This window comes from Gorilla gorilla, chromosome 20 (assembly GCF_029281585.2).
Source record: "Gorilla gorilla gorilla isolate KB3781 chromosome 20, NHGRI_mGorGor1-v2.1_pri, whole genome shotgun sequence".
Lineage (NCBI taxonomy): Eukaryota > Metazoa > Chordata > Mammalia > Primates > Hominidae > Gorilla > Gorilla gorilla.
Window position 1 is genome coordinate 50,540,516 of NC_073244.2, and position 17,107 is coordinate 50,557,622.

The 17,107-nt window shown below is 51.3% G+C and overlaps 1 protein-coding gene across 1 annotated transcript; it reads right to left on the reverse strand.

Annotated features, from left to right (window-relative positions):
- Positions 1 to 296: 296 nt before the first annotated feature.
- On the reverse strand, positions 297 to 2,897 carry LGALS7 (galectin 7). The gene is made up of 4 exons (XM_055369305.1): positions 2,812 to 2,897; positions 2,340 to 2,428; positions 1,155 to 1,356; positions 297 to 465 (listed from the first exon to the last, which is right to left on the reverse strand). Exons 1-4 carry the CDS (start codon positions 2,815 to 2,817, stop codon positions 352 to 354), a joined length of 411 nt encoding a protein of 136 aa, XP_055225280.1. The 5' UTR covers positions 2,818 to 2,897; the 3' UTR covers positions 297 to 351.
- Positions 2,898 to 17,107: the final 14,210 nt, after the last annotated feature.

Here is a 17,107-nt window from a genome sequence, read left to right on the forward strand (position 1 = left end):
GGGGGCACCAGGACCTGCGGGGAGCGCCCCTGCGCCCCAAACGCCAGCAGGTCCGCCCGACCGCATTCCCACCTGGCTTGCTTTGCACAAATGCTGCATCAGGACACGCCCCAGACCCACTCCTTCCCAGATCGCGACCCTCATGCCTTCGCAGACAGAAAGTGTCCTAAGCACAGGCAGGCTCAGACAGAGCCCGCCTCCGCCTCGGATTCGCTGTGTGGCCCGGAGCCAGTATCTTGGCCTCTCTGGGTCTCAGTTTGCTCATCTCAGTGAATGGGACACAGACACAGTCGCGCTGCGGGCTAACGCTTTATTTGCCAGCCAAGGCCCCGGGCCCGCCTGGGCTTCTGCTCAGAAGATCCTCACGGAGTCCAGCTGCACGTCCCCGCCCACCTCCACCAGGCGCACGCGCGCCAGCGGCAGGCGGTGGCGGAAGTGGTGGTACTGGGCGTCCCCAACCACGGCCTGCAGGGGAGGGTCGGTGGTGAGGATTCCGGAGGCCCATGCTGGGTGGCCCTGGGGAAATCACTCATCCCCTCTGGGCCTCAGTTTCCTCACTGGGAAAATGGGGCTATTGTTCATTCTAACTCTTGCGTGAGGATCAAACGAGTTTACTGTGTGGCACAGTAAAAAGCGGCCTTTTTTAGTGCTGGTAATGGATATTCTCATTTCAGCGACCATTACCCGCTATTAAAGCGCAGAGGAGAGAGGTGAATTCGCGTAAGGTCTGGGTGGTGGAGGATCTGCCGCCACCCCCGCCCGCCAATCCACTTGCTAGGACGAGTTCCTGGGCGCTGTTTCCAACCCATCCCTCCCCATGCCTCAAACCCCGGACCTCAGGAAGGAATGAACTGGGAGTAGGGTCTGGGATGGCGAGTCTGGGCCACGCCTTCCCGCTAGGACGCCCACCCCTTGGACACTCGGCTGTTGCTCGCCTCGTCCAGACCCTGCTGTCTCTCTGCCCCTCAGACCCAAACTGGAGTTGTTTAGGCGACAGAGGGTCGAAGGACCCCCTTCTCCGCTTTGGCCACGACTTCCCTACCCCCCCACCCCGCCCCGAACCTCCCTGCCTTCCACCAATAGCCTGGCTTTGCCCAACTCTCTGCTCCAGGGACCTAAGTCTTGGCGTCCACGCCCCTGTCGCAGAGACGCACCTTGAAGCCGTCGTCTGACGCGATGATGAGCACCTCGAAGGGCTGCCCGCGCTGGAAAGGAACGCCCGGCCCGCGTTCCTCGCGGCCCCAGGAGCCTTGCTCCTTGCTGTTGAAGACCACCTCCGACGTGTCCAGCCGGGGGTTGAAATGCAGGGCGGCATCGGAGCCCTGCTCCTCCCCGCACAGCAGGTTTACATGGAACCTGGAAGAGGGGGATGGTGGCCGTCAGGGCTCAGAAACCACCCAGACCAAGAAATGTTGAGGGTGAGGAATACCGGTGTCTACAATTTACTTTGAATGAATAAGTAAATGAAATGTTGGCTGGGTGCAGTGGCTCACCCTGTAATCCCAGCACTCTGGGAGGTGGAGAAGGGAGGATTGCTTGGGCCCGGAAGTTAAAGACCAGCCTGGGCAACATAGCAAGACCCCATCTTACAAAAAAACGAAAGAACAAACAAAACATAAACCGCCCAGACCAAAGTGAAGGGCTTATGGGCTGGCACTCCCCATTCCCAGAGTACCCCCAAATTAACAGGGACCTAAAGACAGGCACACACCGCAGAAGGAGAGGTGGCCGACTAATGACCAGGGAGCTTAGATTCCCAAGGCAGCCAAAACATCATGAGGCCCTTGGCAGAAACCTACCCAGACCAAAGTCACTATGCTTAGGGCAGGGTGCCCTCATTTCCAAAGAGCCTGGGAGCTGCCCAGGAGGCCTGGGTGATAGCCAGGGTGCTCCTGATGCTCAGGGAACCCTCAGGTTCTACAGGACAAAGAATAATACCAGGAACCCCAGTATTTCCAGGGTACCTCAGAATCCAGAAGGCCCGAAGTTCCTTAGCCAGGAAGTCAAAGGATGGCTTGGCAAGGACTCCCAGGGTCCAGGGTGTCTCCAGGACTTGGAGTATTTCCAGAGTTCCCTGGGACTCAGACATGGAAGTCATAGGACTATATCTAGGAACCCTGAGATCACCCAGGGACCTCAAATGCTTAGGGAAACTTAGGGACCCCAGCCACAAAGGCATGGGGCAAATACGAATACATCAGATTTGAGGTCAGAAATGGCCTCGGACTCCTAGCCTGGTGGATACAGGTGGCCTCGGGCCCCTACTTCTGGACTGCAAAAATTGGGAGTCAGCTGATCCTGAGACCTGTACCCTTTACCCCTAGGGCCTGGGGCCTCACCTGCTGGCATTGGGAGGAACCAAGCCGCGAATTCTCAGCACCGTGCCAGGGCGGATGCCCTCGGGCAGCGAGGACTTGTGGGGGACGTTCTGCAAGAGTGGGGTGCGGGGGCCACTGTGAGCCGGTGAGACCGAGGGAGGGAGGCAGAAGGTGGGTCAACCCTCAGAGGAGCCGACCAGGGCTGAGACTGGCAGAAATCAGTGGAAGAGGAAAGGGTGGCGGAGAGGCAGGGAAGAGACCAGAAACAGACAGGGAAACAGATGGGGAGAGCAACAAAGACAAACAGAAAGATCCTCAAAGAGGGCCCCAGAGGAAGCCACAAAGAGGTAGAGGGGACAGTCGGGATGGGGGTTACCCGGAGGCCACAGCCCAGGCCAGTCCATGGCACAGTCACTGCCCACTTGCTCCTTTGAAAGAGGAGCCCCCAGCCCCCTCCCTGCTTGGCCCCGCCCCGGGCCCCTGGAGCACTCACGGACATGGCTGGGACGGGGTTGGGCAGCCGTGGTGGTGGGGCCTGCTGGGGACCTTAAATAAAAGCAGGGCGGGGCTGGCCCTGATGACTCACCCCACCCCTTCCCACCCACCACCCACACCTGGCACGGACCCTGGCCCTGGGGCAAGCCCGGCGAAGCGGGAGTGGCGCCTCTTCTTGGGGGCCCTGATCCCCCCATCACCGAGGGCCCGGGTGCACTGCCCCTCTCCTAGGAGCTGCTAATAAGAGCCACCGCCCCTCCAGCCCTGTCTTCCCACTGCCTGGCACACAGGAGAGTCTCTCATGCTCATTTTATCCACAGACATGTTGGGTCCTGAGAATCCAAGCCCGGTGGGAACTCTAGACCCTTCTCTGCAGCTGAGAACCTCCTGCCTGGACTGGAAATGTCTGCGCTGAAATCCCTGCTTCTGAGTCTCTAATGGAACAGCAGCCACAACAACGACGATAGTGCCAGACAGGGCGACTTCACAGGGTCGGAGGGGGGCGGGGGGCGGCCTGGTTGGCTCAGTGCTGCACCCCTGGGTCCTGGAGTGTGCCGGGTTCATGGGAAGTCCTCAGTCAGGAGGGGTGAAAGGAAGGGATCCACTAGGACTACGCTTGTCATTTCCCAGGCCCTTGGGCTGCCCAGGATATGCAGGAAATCACTGATTGGGACCCCACCATTCCAACAGGGAGAAGCATGGGTCACCCCCATTGTACAGAGGAGGAGGCTGAGGCTGGGATGGGAAGTGATTTTCCACAAGCCGGGCAGGACCCACTGCCCCAGCCTCTGCCTTTCCTCACCTCTGGGCGTGCCTCTCCTGTGGGTTCTGTCTCTGGGGCTGGCTGTCTGGCTCTGTTTGTCTCTGTCTATAACTGTCTACCGCATATTCCTGTCCCATTTCTGTCCTTCAAGTCTCTCTTGTTCCTCCTTTCAGGACTGTTACCATCTTCCCACCAATTTTGCAGGTCAGGATGAGGTGGGTTTTAGGGTGGTGGGTGGCCTAGCATTCCATCACCACCTAGAACAAAAACAGAGCAAAGTGAGGACCCTCCCGCCAGCCCCAATATAGCCCACTTGGGTCCAAGACTGTAGAAGAGAATCCAGGGTTGGGGAAGTAGACTGGGGGAGGCCGGAGGGGGTGGCGGGCAGGAGTGAAATCTGTTTCTGAAAGGCAGGGATGGTGTGGGAGCTGAACAGAAACCACTCCTGGCTGGGCATGGTAGCTCACGCCTGTAATCCCAGCACTTTGGGAGGCCAAGGTAGGTGGATCACCTGAGGTCAGGAGTTCAAGACCAGCCTGGCCAACATGGTGAAACCCCTTCTCTACAAAAAATACAAAAAATTGGCCAGGCGTGATGGTGGACACCTGTAATCCCAGCTACCTGGGAGGCTGAGGCAGGAGAATTGCTTGAGCTGGGGAGGCGGAGGTTGTAGTGAGGCGAGATCACACCACTGCACTCCAGCCTGGGCGACAGAGCTAGACTCTGTCTCAAAAAATAAAAATGAAGCCTGTAATCCCAGCAGTTTGGGAGGCCAAGGCGGGCGGATCACGAGGTCAGGAGATCGAGACCATCCTGGCTAACACGGTGAAACCCCGTCTCTACTAAAAATACAAAAGAAAATTAGCCGGGCATGGTGGCAGGCGCCTGTAGTCCCAGCTACTCGGGAGGCTGAGGCAGGAGAATGGCATGAACCTGGGAGGCAGAGCTTGCAGTGAGCCGAGATCACGCCACTGCACTCCAGCCTGGGCAACAGAGCAAGACTCCATCTCAAAAATAAATAAATAAACAAACAAACAAACAAATAAATAAATAAATAAAAATAAACCACTCCTAGCAATGCAGCAGCCCTCCTGGACCTTTTCCACTCCCCACCCGACTCCTGCACTCCTGCCCCACCCAGCAGGCTGCTGAGAGGCCTGGGCAGAGGCAGGCTGGCAGTGGAAGGTTTGGGTGGAGACAGCAGACCCAGAACCATCCTCCACCCTCTTTGTCCCAGGCCCGCAGCCTCCTACCCCTTCCCCACACACTCCAAGGCACCAAGGTGGGGGACCAGTTCCTAGGGACGTGAGCTCAGAGAGGGAGGCTGGCAGCTGCATTTCAGTGGGAGCTGCAAGCACCCCCATTCTGCAGAAGACAAAACTGAGGCCTAGACAGGGACAGCTTCTCAGCCAAGGAAGCGGCCAGGCCCTGGGCTCCAGAGGGGTGTCTGTGCCAAGGACATGTCATGGGCACGGACAGAGAGGACAGCAGGGTGTCTGGTGATCACACCACCAGCCCAGCTCAGTTAGTTTCCGAGAATGTTCCCTTGAATGGTGAACTCCATCATTCTAACATTATTGACCATTCTAAACAACACACGCCTCACATTACTGATGCCTCGTGCTGTGTACCGTGTTTCCCAGGAACTCAACTTTTTAGTGATTGCTTCACTGTGGCTGGATGTAACTTCACATGCAGCCAACATGCTGCAAGTCCCAACGTGCCTTTGCTGACTGGCCAAAGCTTTCCATTCACTCTGTTATTAGCCTGAAGTCCTGACTCCTTTCTGGTAACAGATCTGCATCCTTGATTGCATCCTTGATGGGTTTTTGTTGTTGTTGTTGTTGTTTGTTTGTTTGTTTTTGAGACAGAGTTTTGCTCTGTCACCCAGGCTGGAGTGCAGTGGCACGATCTTGACTCACTGCAACCTCTGCTTCCCAGGTTCAAGTGATTCTCCTGCCTCAGCCTCCAGAGTAGCTGGGATTACAAGCATGTGCCACCACTCATGGCTAATTTTTGTATTTTTAGTAGAGACAGGGTTTCACCATGTTGGCCAGGCTGGTCTTGAACTCCTGCCCTCAAGTGATCCACCCACCTCAGCCTCCCAAAATGCTGGGATTACAGGCATGAGCCACTGCACCCAGCCCTTGTTGGGTTCTTACTCAATTGTGTTATCTTTCTCATTAGTTGTGCAATATTTTTTTTTTTTTTTTGAGACAGGGTCTGGCTCTCTCTGTGATCATGGCTTACTGCAGCCTTGGCCTCCTGGGCCTGGGAATCCTCCCACCTCTGGAGTAGCTTGGACTACAGTTGCACGCCACCACGCCCAGCTTTTTTTTTTTTTTTTTTTTTTTCTAGAGAGGAGGTCTCACCATGTTGCCCAGGCTGGTCTCAAACTCCTGGGCTCAAGCGATCCTCCCACCTTGGTCTCCTAAAATGTTGTGATTACAGGCCTGGCCACGGTAATATTTGTGTGTCTTTTCTTGGTTTTAAATAACTAATGTGTTTATTTCCCAATTGTTATTTCATTGAGGCATTTTTCCCATTAAATAAAAGGTTCAGATTTTGTTGTTGTTGTTGTTGTTTTGAGACAGGGTCTTGTTCTGTCGCCCAGGCTGGAGTGCAGTGGTATGATCTCAACTTACTGCAACCTCTGCCTCCCAGATTCAAGTGATCCTCCCACCTCATCCTCCTGAGTGGCTGGGACTACAGGAGTGTGCCACCACACCTGCCTAATTTTTGTATTATTTTGTACTGATGGGGTTTCGCCATGTTGCCCAGGCTGTTCTCAAACTCCTGGACTCAAGTGATCCACCTGCTTTGGCCTCCCAAAGTGCTGGGATTATAGGTGTGAGCCCCTGCTCAGGGTTCAGATTTTAATGGAATAGTTCAATGAGTTTTGACACATATAGTCACCTGTGTAACCACCTCCCCAATCAAGTTTCCTGGTGCCCCTAGAAACAGTCACTGTTCCTTCTGCCACATGAAGCCACTGTCACTCCTGAGCAGTTAGTAGCCACAAAGTTTCCTTTGATCCATTGTGGTGGCATGTGCCTGTAGTCCCAGCTACTCGGGAGGCTAGGGCAGGAGGATCACCTGAGCCCTGGAGGTCGAGGCTACAGTGACCCAACATCACACCACTGCACTCCAGCCTGGGTAACAGAGTGAGATCCTGTTTCAAAAAAAAAAGGGGGGGTCAGGCTGGGTGCAGTGGCTCACACCTGTAATCCCAGCACTTTGGGAGGCCAAGGCGGGCGGATCACCTGAGGTCAGGAGTTTGAGACCAGCCTGGCCAATGCGACAGCCTGGCGCCTGCCTGTAGTCCCAGCTACTGGGGAGGATGAGGCAAGAGAATCACTTGAACCTGGGAGGCGGAGGCTGCAGTGAGTTAAGATCGCACCTCTGCACTCAAGCCTGGGTGACACAGCGAGACTCGGTCTCAAAAAAGAAAAAAAAGGCCAGGCGCGGTGGCTTACACCTGTAATCCCAGCACTTTGGGAGGCCGAGGCGGGCGGATCACGAGGTCAGGAGATCGAGACCATCCTGGCTAACACGGTGAAACCCCGTCTCTACTAAAAATACAAAAAATTAGCCAGGCGTGGTGGCGGGCACCTGTAGTCCCAGCTACTCAGGAGGCTGAGGCAGGAGAATGGCATGAACCGGGGAGGTGGAGCTTGCAGTGAGCCAAGATCGCGCCACTGCACTCCAGCCTGGGCAACAGAGCAAGATTCCAAGATTCCGTCTCAAAAAAAAGAAAAGAAAAGAAAAATAAGTTCATTTGCTGTGAAAATGAGAAAGTGGGTTGGGACAGACTGATTTTTCTGATTTTAGGCCTCTTTCAGGATATAATTTAGGTGAAAAGTAACTAATTGCACACTAAGTGTTTGTAGGGATTTAAAACCCCAGGTTCTGTCAATGCCATTTTGTTAGTGATATTTTGGGTTATTGTTTTTTGTTTTGTTTTTGATTTTTTTTAGTGATTGCTTCACTGTGGCTGGATGTAACTTCACATGTAGCCAACATACTGCAAGTCCCAATGTGCCTTTGCTGATTGGCCAAGGGTTTGCACATTAACTCTGTTATCAGCCCGAAGTCCTGACTCATTTCTGATAACAGATCTACGTCCTTGATGGGTTCTTTTTTTTTTTTTTTCTTTTGAGATGGAGTCTCACTCTGTTGCCCAGGCTGGAGTGCAGTGGCTCAATCTCAGCTCTGCCTCCTGGGTTCAAGCGATTCTCTTGCCTTGGCCTACTTAGTAGCTGGGATTACAAGCATGCACCACCACTCTTGGCTAATTTTTGTATTTTTAGTAGAGATGGGGTTTCACCATGTTGGCCAGGCTGGTCTCGAACTCCTGACCTCAAGTGATCCACCCACCTCAGCTTTCAAAAGTGGTGGGATTACAGATGTGAACCACTGTGCCTAGCCAAGGGTCTGCCTATGTTGCCCAGGATAGTCTGGAACCTGGGCTCAAGTGATCCTCCAACCTCTGGCCTCCCAAAGTATTGGGATTACAGGCGTGAGCCACCACGCCCTGTGGTTTTGGTTATTTTTTAAACACAGTGAAGATACTTCACGGACTCCTTTGGTTTTATATATTAACATTCCAGTGATGAAAATGATACAGGTAAAAATCTTTTTAGTGAATTCTAACTGTTCCCACAGTTAAAGACATTTACCCACTATGTAACTAATTATATCTTTCCAAGTAATTTGGTAACCACCACTGAAGATTGGCTTACTCAGCTTCTAACTCACTCCCCAGCGGGCCCACCTTTTTTTTTTTTTGAGACAGGGCCTTAATCTATTGCCCAGGCAAGATCATCATGCACTGCAGCCTCAACCTCCTGGGCTGAAGCGATCCTCCTGCCTCAGCCGCCAAAGTGGCTGGGACTACAGGCATGTGACACCACCCCCAGTTAATTTTTTTTTATTTTATTTTAGTAGAGCTGATGCCTCACTATGTGGCCCAGGCTGGTCTCAAACTCCGGAACTCAAGTATCCTCCTGCCTTGGCCTCCCAAAGTACTGGGATTACAGGCGTGAACCTCCGCACCCAGCCTGGCCTGCTTTCTTGCATTAGGCAATTAAAAACTACATTTCCCAGAGCTGTTTGTAGCTAGATTCACATAGGACTGGGTTTCCCCAAGCTGAGTTTGCACCCCTGGAAAACTCTTTTTTTAAAGATATGCCCTCGTGGCCAGGCACTGTGGCTCACACCTGTAATCCTTGCACTTTGGAGGCTGAGGTGGGCAGATTGCCTGAGCTCCAGAGTTCGAGACCAGCCTGGGCAACATGGCAAAACCCCGTCTCTACTAAAATACAAAAAATTAGCCTGGCATGGTGGCACGCACCTGTAATCCCAGCTACTGGGTAGGCTGAGGCACAAGAATCACTTGAATTCAGAAGGTGGAGGTTGCAGTGAGCAGAATTTGTGCCACTGCACTACAGGCTGGGTGACAGAGCAAGACTGTCCAAAAAGAAAGAGAGAGAGAAGGAAGGAAGGAAGGGAGGGAGGGAGAGAGGGAGGGAGGGAAGAGAGAGAGAGAGATGAAAGAAAGAAAGAAAGAAAGAAAGAAAGAAAGAAAGAAAGAAAGAAAGAAAGAAAGAAAGAAAGAAAGAGAAAGAAAGAAAGCCAACCAAGAAAGAAGTGGTCTTGCTCTGTGGTTTTGCTGTCACCCAGCCTGGAGTGCAGTGGCACCATCATAGCCCACTGCAGCCTAGAACTCCTAGGCTGAAGCAATTTTCCTCAGTCTCTGGAGTAGTAGGTAGGACAACGGTTGTGTGCTACCACACTTGGCTAATTTTTTCTTTTCTTTTCTTTTCTTTTTTTGAGACGGAGTCTCGCTCTGTCGCCCAGGCTGGAGTGCAGTGGCGTGATCTGGGCTCCCTGCAAGCTCCCTGGGCTCCCTGAACGCCTCCTGGGTTCATGCCATTCTCCTGCCTCAGCCTCCCAACTAACTGGGACTACAGGCGCCCGCCACAACGCCTGGCTAATTTTTTGTATTTTTTAGTAGAGACGGGGTTTTACCGTATTAGCTAGGATGTTCTCGACCTCCTGACCTCGTGATCTGCCCGCCTCGGCCTCCCAAAGTGCTGGGTTACAGGTGTGAACCACCGCGCCCGGCTCTTTTCTTTTTTTGAGACACGATCTCACTCTGTCACCCCAGCTGGAGTGCAGTGGTGTGATCTCGCCTCACTGCAGCTTCAACAGCCCGGGTTCAAGCAATCCTCCTGCCTCAGCTTCCTGAGTAGCTGGGATTACAGGCATGTGCCACTGTGCCCAGCTACGTTTTTTTTTTGTTTGTTTGTTTTTTGTAGAGATAGGGTCTCACTGTGTTGCTCAGGCTGGTCTTGAACTCCTGGGCTCAAGCGATCTACCAGCCTCAGTTGCCCAAAGTGCTGGGATTACAGGTGTGAGCCCCCATGCCTGCCAACAACTGGCTCATTTTTAAATTTTTTTTTGTAGAGACGGGGTCTTCCTCTGCTGCCCAGGCTGGTCTCAAACTCCTGGCCTCAAGGAGTCTTCCCAGTTCAGCTTCCCAAAGTGTTGGGATTACAGGTATAAGCCACTGCACTCCACCCCCTGCAAAATTTAGAAGGTGAAAATGAGGTAACACTTACAGGAGGGAGATGAGCCTTCTGGCTAGTTAGGTGATGGAGGTATTTATTTTTATCTAGAACAGCCTAGGAAGCTCTGGCCAGGGAATGCTCTCTGCATCGACCCTCCAGCTTTGCAGCACGGAAGCTTATTCCCTAGTCCTCTGAAAATTCTGTAAGCTATTGCCGGGCATGGTGGCTCACGTCTGTGATCCCAGCACTCTGGGAGGCCAAGGCGGGCGGATCACCTGAGGTTGGGAGTTCGAGACCAGCCTGACCAACACGAAGAAACCCCCCCTCTCTACTAAAAATACAAAATTATCTGGGTATGATGGCTCATGCCTGTAATCCCAGGTACTTGGGAGGCTGAGGCAGGAGAATTTCTTGAACCCAGGAGGCGGAGGTTGCAGTGAGCCAAGATCGTGCCATTGCACTCCAGCCTGGGTAACAAGAGGGAAACTCCGTCTCAAAAAAAAAAAAAAAAAATTCTGTAAGCTGTCATAGCCGCTAATAATCTCTGTAAACTAGCGGAGGAGGGTTCTGTTGCCAGCAACCAGCAACCCCAACATGACAATGGGAGAAGTGGCTGATACAGGCAGCAGAACTTAAAATGAGGGCGTGGCTGGAGGACATAGAGGAGAGGCTGATAGGAAGGACTCCTGTATTGCAGGGTGGAAAGCCAGTGTCTCTTGCTACATGGTAACAAATTATCAACTCACACTGTCACCTGCTGTGCCTGGAAAGGCAGATTGCGGGCTGGCCAAGGCTGCAGCCTCAGAAAAATAGTAAAGATGTTTCAGAATGACAACGTTTTCTTGTTTCTTCCACTTTTGGAGAAGTCCTAAGAAGAAATCAAGAGCCTATGGACAGAAACAGAAGGAATTAATCCATCTGTCTTAAACAGGGGATTTTTTTTTAAGACAAGGTCTCTTTCTGACGCCCAGGCTGGTTGGAGCGCAGGATCTCAGCTCACTGCAACCAACCTCTGCCTCCCAGGTTCAAGTGATTCTCCTGCCTCAGTCTCCCGAGTAGCTGGGACTACAGGTGAGCACCACCACGCCTGGCTAATTTTTCTATTTTTAGTAGAGACAGGGTTTTGCCATGTTCTCAAACTTCTGACCTCAGGTGATCCACCCACCTCACCTCCAAAATGCTGGCATTACAGGCATGAGCCACCACGCCTGGTCATGTCCAGCTTTTTATTTCTTCTAGAGATGAGGGTCTTGCTATGTTGCCCAGGCTGGCCTTGAACTCCTGGTCTCAAACGATCCTCTTGCCTCAGTCTCTCATAGTGCTACAGGTGTGAGCCACCGCTCCCTACTAGGGGGTTCTATCTTGCTGCATACTATGAATGTTAATTGAATGAAGGTCCCATGTCTTTTTTTGACACAAGGTCTCGCTCTGTCACCCAGGCTGGATTGCAATGGCGTGATCTTGGCTCACTGCAACCTCCGCCTCCCGGGTTCAAGCGATTCTCCCGCGTTCAAGTGATTCTCCTGCCTCAGCCTCCAGAGTAGCTGAGATTACAAGCGTGCGTCACCACACCCGGCTAATTTTTTGTATTTTTAGTGGAGACAGGGTTTCCCCATGTTGGCCAGGCTGGTCTCGAATGCCTGACCTCAGGTGATCCGCCCACCTCAGGCTCCCAAAGTTCTGGGATTACAGATGTGAGCCACCACACCCGGCCATAGTTGGGAGTTTTGAAGAGTCAATGTCATATAAACCAAAAAGGGTGGATGATTGTTCATCCAAAAAGGGTGGATGAAATTTACCAGCCTTTATTGACTGCTGAATAAGGGAGGAAAGTGTGACATAAGTTACCCTTGGGACCCAGGCATTCTACTCCTAGGGATATGCCCAAGGGGAATAAAAACATGTTCACGCTAAATATTTAAACAAAATGTTCATAGAAGCATTCATTATTCATAACAGCCAAACAGTGGAAACAACTCGAATGTCCTTTGCAGGGGAAAGAAAACTTTACCTCTCCCTCCTACGGTCTTGAGTGGGCTTGAGTATAAAACTACCATAAGAATGCCAGGCGCAGGGCTCACTCCTGTAATCCCAGCATTTTGGGAGGCCAAGGCGGGCGGATCACCTGAGGTCGGGAGTTTGAGACCAACCTGACCAACATGGAGAAATCTTGTCTCTACTAAAAATACAAAATTAGCCGGGCATGGTGGTGCATGTCTGTAATCCCAGCTACTTGGGAGGCTGAGGCAGGAGAATCCCTTGAACCCAGGAGGCAGAGGTTGCAATGACCCGAGATCACGCCATTGCACTCTGTCTAAAAAACAAACAAACAAAAACAAACAAACAAAAAAAACTGGCATAAGAAGGCTCACGCCTGTAATCCCAGCATTTCGAGAGGCCGAGGCAAGTGGATCAACTGAGGTCAGGAGTTCAAGACCAGCCTGGCCAACATGGTGAAACCCCCGTCTCTACTAAAAATACAAAAAGTAGCCAGGCGCAGTGACACATGCCTGTAGTCCCAGCCACTCGGGAGGCTGAGGTGGGAGAATTGCTTGAACCTGGGAGGCGGAAGTTGCAGTGAGCCGAGATCACACCATTGCACTCCAGCCTGGTGGCAGAGAAGACTCTGTCTAAATAAATAAATAAATATGTTAAATTAAATAAAAATAAAAAGAGTCCAAACCTGCCCCACCAAATAACCCAATCCTCAAACCATTAGCTCACGCTAATGCCTCCACTTCCGGTCCAGCTCCACAGGGCTGGTGCCTGCCTCTCCCTTTCCATATCTGTAACTCCCTCCCAGAAAAAAAAAGCAGTTCCAGTCCTCATCTCTGACTCCCACACAGCACCTCCCCCACCAGGCTGGTTCCAATGCCCCTCGGCGGGCACCCACCCCACACAGGTGTCCTCCTCCCATGCTGGGAGCGCAGGCTCCCTGTCACGTGTCCTGCTGGCCCTCACTGGGCACTTACGCGCAGCCTCTGCTGAGCGCTCCTCATCCTGCTCAGCCCTGACCCCCAAACACCTCCCCCAAGGACATCCCACCCCAATCAGCCCATTCAGGGCCACCGCGACCTTGCTCAGCCCCACATAATGGATTTAGGGCCCAATTGTTCAGCAAAGGAAGGAAAGGAAGGAAGAAGAAAAAGCTATGCATGTATTTTACTGTTTAAGCATTGAAATGTACAAGAATCACTAGGAAACTTACAAGAATTACTTGGATAAGTTTATAGAGCAATTGAAACACTGAAAAATGAATAACCTCTAAAATTATGCATTCAGTTTAAAATATTTAAGAGAGTTTAATTAACTAAGTTTATAAATGGAACTGAACACTAGAGAATAGACTTTTTCTTAGCGGCAATTGGATTGTTCTATTAATATTTACTATATTTATAAAAATAGAGTTGTAAGATTTCCAATGGGCATAAAAGCTTAAGAACAAAGTGAGTTTCTGGGGTTTTTTTGTTTTTGTTTTTTTGTTTGGTTTTTTTTTTGATGGAGTCTTGCTCTGTCGCCCAGGCTCAAGTGCAGTGGTGCGATCACACACCACAACCTCCGTCTCCCAGGTTCAAGTGATTCTCCTGCTTCAGCCTCCCAAGTAGCTAGGATCACAGGTGTGTGCCACCACACCCAGCTAATATAGATATATATAATTTTTTGGTATTTTTAGTAGAGGCAGGGTTTCACTATGTTGGCCAGGCTGGTCTCAAATTCCTGACCTCAGGTGATCCACCGCCTTGGCCTCCCAAGGTGCTGGGATTACAGGGTGAACCACTGCGCCTGGCCAAGAACAAAGTGAGATTTCTATTTTTTTGAGAGGAAGTCTCGATCTTGTCCCCCAGGCTGGAGTGCAATGGTGTGATCTTGACTCACTACAACCTCTGCCTCCCAGGTTCAAGTGATTCTCCTGCCTCAGCCCCCCGAGTAGCTGGCATTACAGGTGCCTGCCACCATGCCCGGCTAATTTTTTCTATTTTTAGTAGAGACGGGGTTTCCCCCTATTGGCCAGGCTGGTCTCAAACTCCTGACCTCAGGTGATCCGCCCGCCTCGGCCTCCCAAAGTGTTGGGATTATAGGCATGAGCCACCGCGCCCAGCCAAAGTGAGATTTCTAAGTGTCGTTTTCATCATCAGAATGTTGATTTACAAAAAGCAGCCCCAGAATTACCTTCACTGTATTTAAAAAATAACCAAAATGTGACCAACAAATGACATTCATGGAGCCTGAATTTTAAATCTCTACAACCAACTAGTGTGCAATTAGCTACTTTTCATCTAAATTATTTCCTAAAAGAGGCATAAAGTCAGAAAAATCAGTCTACTCCCTCTTCTTTATTTTGAGACAAAAGAACCTTGGTGGCTAGTCAATGCTCAGAAGTGGCCAGGCCCAGTGGCTCATGCCTGTAATCCCAGCACTTTGGGAGGCTAAGGCAGGCAGATCGCTTGACTCCAGGAGTTCAACACCAGCCTAGGCAACATCGTAAAACCCTCTCTCTACAAAAAATACACAATTAGCCAGGCATGGTGGCGTGTGTCTGTAGCCCCAGCTACTCGGGAGGCTGAGGTGGTGAGCCCAGGAGGTTTAAGCTTGGAAGGTTGAGGCTGCAGTGAGCGGAGACTGCACCACTGCACTCCAGCCTGGGTGACAGAGTGAGACCCCCATCTCGAAAACAAAACAAAACAAAACAAAAAAATGGTCAGGAGTGACACTGGCCAGTGGCTTCCTGGAACTAGAAGAGAGGCCACTATTTCCTGGACACCAGGAAACTTAATTGAGGAGGTGGTTAGATAGGTCTCCACAGTTCTCAAAATCAGTGAACTATAGCTTTAATATCTGCATCTTTTATTTTATGGGAAGGATACCTTGATAGAAAGACTATTGAGAAATACATACATTTATTATTATTATTATTATTATATATACTTTTTGAGACAGAGTCTTGTTCTTTTTGCCCAGGCTAAAGCGCAATGGTGCTATCTTGGCTCACTGCAATTTCTGCCTCCTGGGTTCAAGCAATTCTCCTGCCTCGGCCTCTCGAGTAGCTGGGACTGCAGGTGTGCACCACCACACCCGGCCTACATTAACTATTTAAAATTGAAAAAAGGTGACCAGGTGCGTTGGTTCACACCTGCAATCCCAGCACTTTGGGAGGCTGAGGCAGGTGGATCACCTGAGGTCAGGAGTTCAAGGCCAGTCTGGCCAACATGGTGAAACCCCGTCTCTACTAAAAATACAAAAAGTAGCCAGGCGTGGTGGCAGGCACCTGAAATCCCAGCTACTTGGGAGGCTGAGGCAGGAGAATCACTTGAACCTGGAAGGCAGAGGTTGCAGTGAGCCAAGATTGAACCGCTGCACTCCTGCCTGGGCAACAGAGTGAGACTCTGTCTCAAAAAACAAAAAAGAAAAAGAAAAAGAAAAAAGGCTCACGAAAATATTATTTCAGGCCAGGCGCAGTGGCTCACACCTGTAATCCCAACGCTTTGGGAGGCCGAGGAGGGCAGATCACGAGGTCAGGAGTTCGAGACCAGCCTGACCAACATGGTGAAACCCTGTCTCTACTAAAAATACAAAAATTAGGCCAGGCGCGGTGGCTTATGCCTGTAATCCCAGCACTTTGGGAGGCCGAGGCGGGCGGATCATGAGGTCAGGAGACCGAGACCATCCTGGCTAATACAGTGAAACCCCGTCTCTACCAAAAATGCAAAAAATTAGCTGGGCGTGGTGGCGGGAGCCTGTAGTCCCAGCTACTCAGGAGGCTGAGGCAGGAGAAAGGCGTGAACCAGGGAGGCGGAGCTTGCAGTGAGCCGAAATGGCGCCACTGCACTCCAGCCTGGGCGGCAGAGCAAGACTCCGTCTCAAAAAAAACCAAAAACAAACAAACAAAAAAATTAGCCAGGCATGTTGGTGGGTGCCTGTAATCCCAGCTACTCAGGAGGCTGAGGCCAAAGAATCACTTCAACCCGGGAGGTGGAGGTTGCAGCGAGCCGAGATCGCACCACTGCACTCCAGCCTGGGTGACAGGGTGAGACTCTGTCTCAAAAAAAAAAAAAAAAAGAAAAGAAAAGAAAATATTGTTTCACAACTGATGAGAAACATAACCAACACTAATGAATAAGAGCCCATTGAGGATGCATATCTCAGTTACAGGAAAGGAGCCAGCCTTTTAGACTGATAACAGATTGACTGCAACCATTTGGCCAATCACTTAAGGCAAGTTGGGACTTGCACGTTGGTTGGGTGTGAAGTCATATCCAGCCACAGTGAAGAAATAGAAATAAATAAAAGATGTTCTTGGGAAACAATAGCAAGGTAAAGAATGATGTATCAAGTAATGTAAGGAGTGTCTTTTCTTTTTGTGGACTGAGGTCTCACTCTGTTGCCCAGGCTGGAGAGCTGTGGTGTGATCATAGCTCCCTGCAGCCTCTGACCTCCTGGGCTCAAGCGATTCTCCCGCCTCAGCCTCCCAAGTAGCTGGAATTACAGGCAGATGTGCGCCAACCCACTGGGCTATTTTATTTTATTTTTATTTTTTGTAGTGATGAGGTCTTGCTGTATTGCCCAGGCAAGAGTGTCTTCTTTAGAATGGTCAATAATGTTAGAACAATGGAGTCCACCATTCAGGGGAACATTCTCGGGAACTAGCTGAGCTGGGCTGGTGGTATGATCACTGGACACCCTGCTATCCTCTCTGTCCGTGCCCATGACATGTCCTTGGCGCAAAGACCCCTCTGGGGCTGAGGGCCTGGCCTGTTCCTTGACTGAGAGGTGGCCCCTGTCTAAGCCTCAGTTTTGTCCTCTGCAGAATGGGGGTGTTTGCAGTCCCTACTGAAATGCAGCTGCCAGCCTCCCTCTCTGAGCTCATGTTCCCAAGAACTGGTCCCTGAGCTTGGTGCCTTGGAGTGTGTGGGGAGGGGGCGAGAGGCTGGGGGCCTGGGACACAGAGGGTGGAGGACGGT

Excerpts from the sequence above, each read along its gene's own strand:
- LGALS7 (XM_055369305.1), bottom strand. Across the intron at positions 1,357-2,339 it reads GTTCCTCCCAATGCCAGCAG|GTTCCATGTAAACCTGCTGT; the intron begins GTGAGGCCCCAG and ends CCCCTCTTCCAG. Across the intron at positions 466-1,154 it reads CGTCAGACGACGGCTTCAAG|GCCGTGGTTGGGGACGCCCA; the intron begins GTGCGTCTCTGC and ends CCTCCCCTGCAG.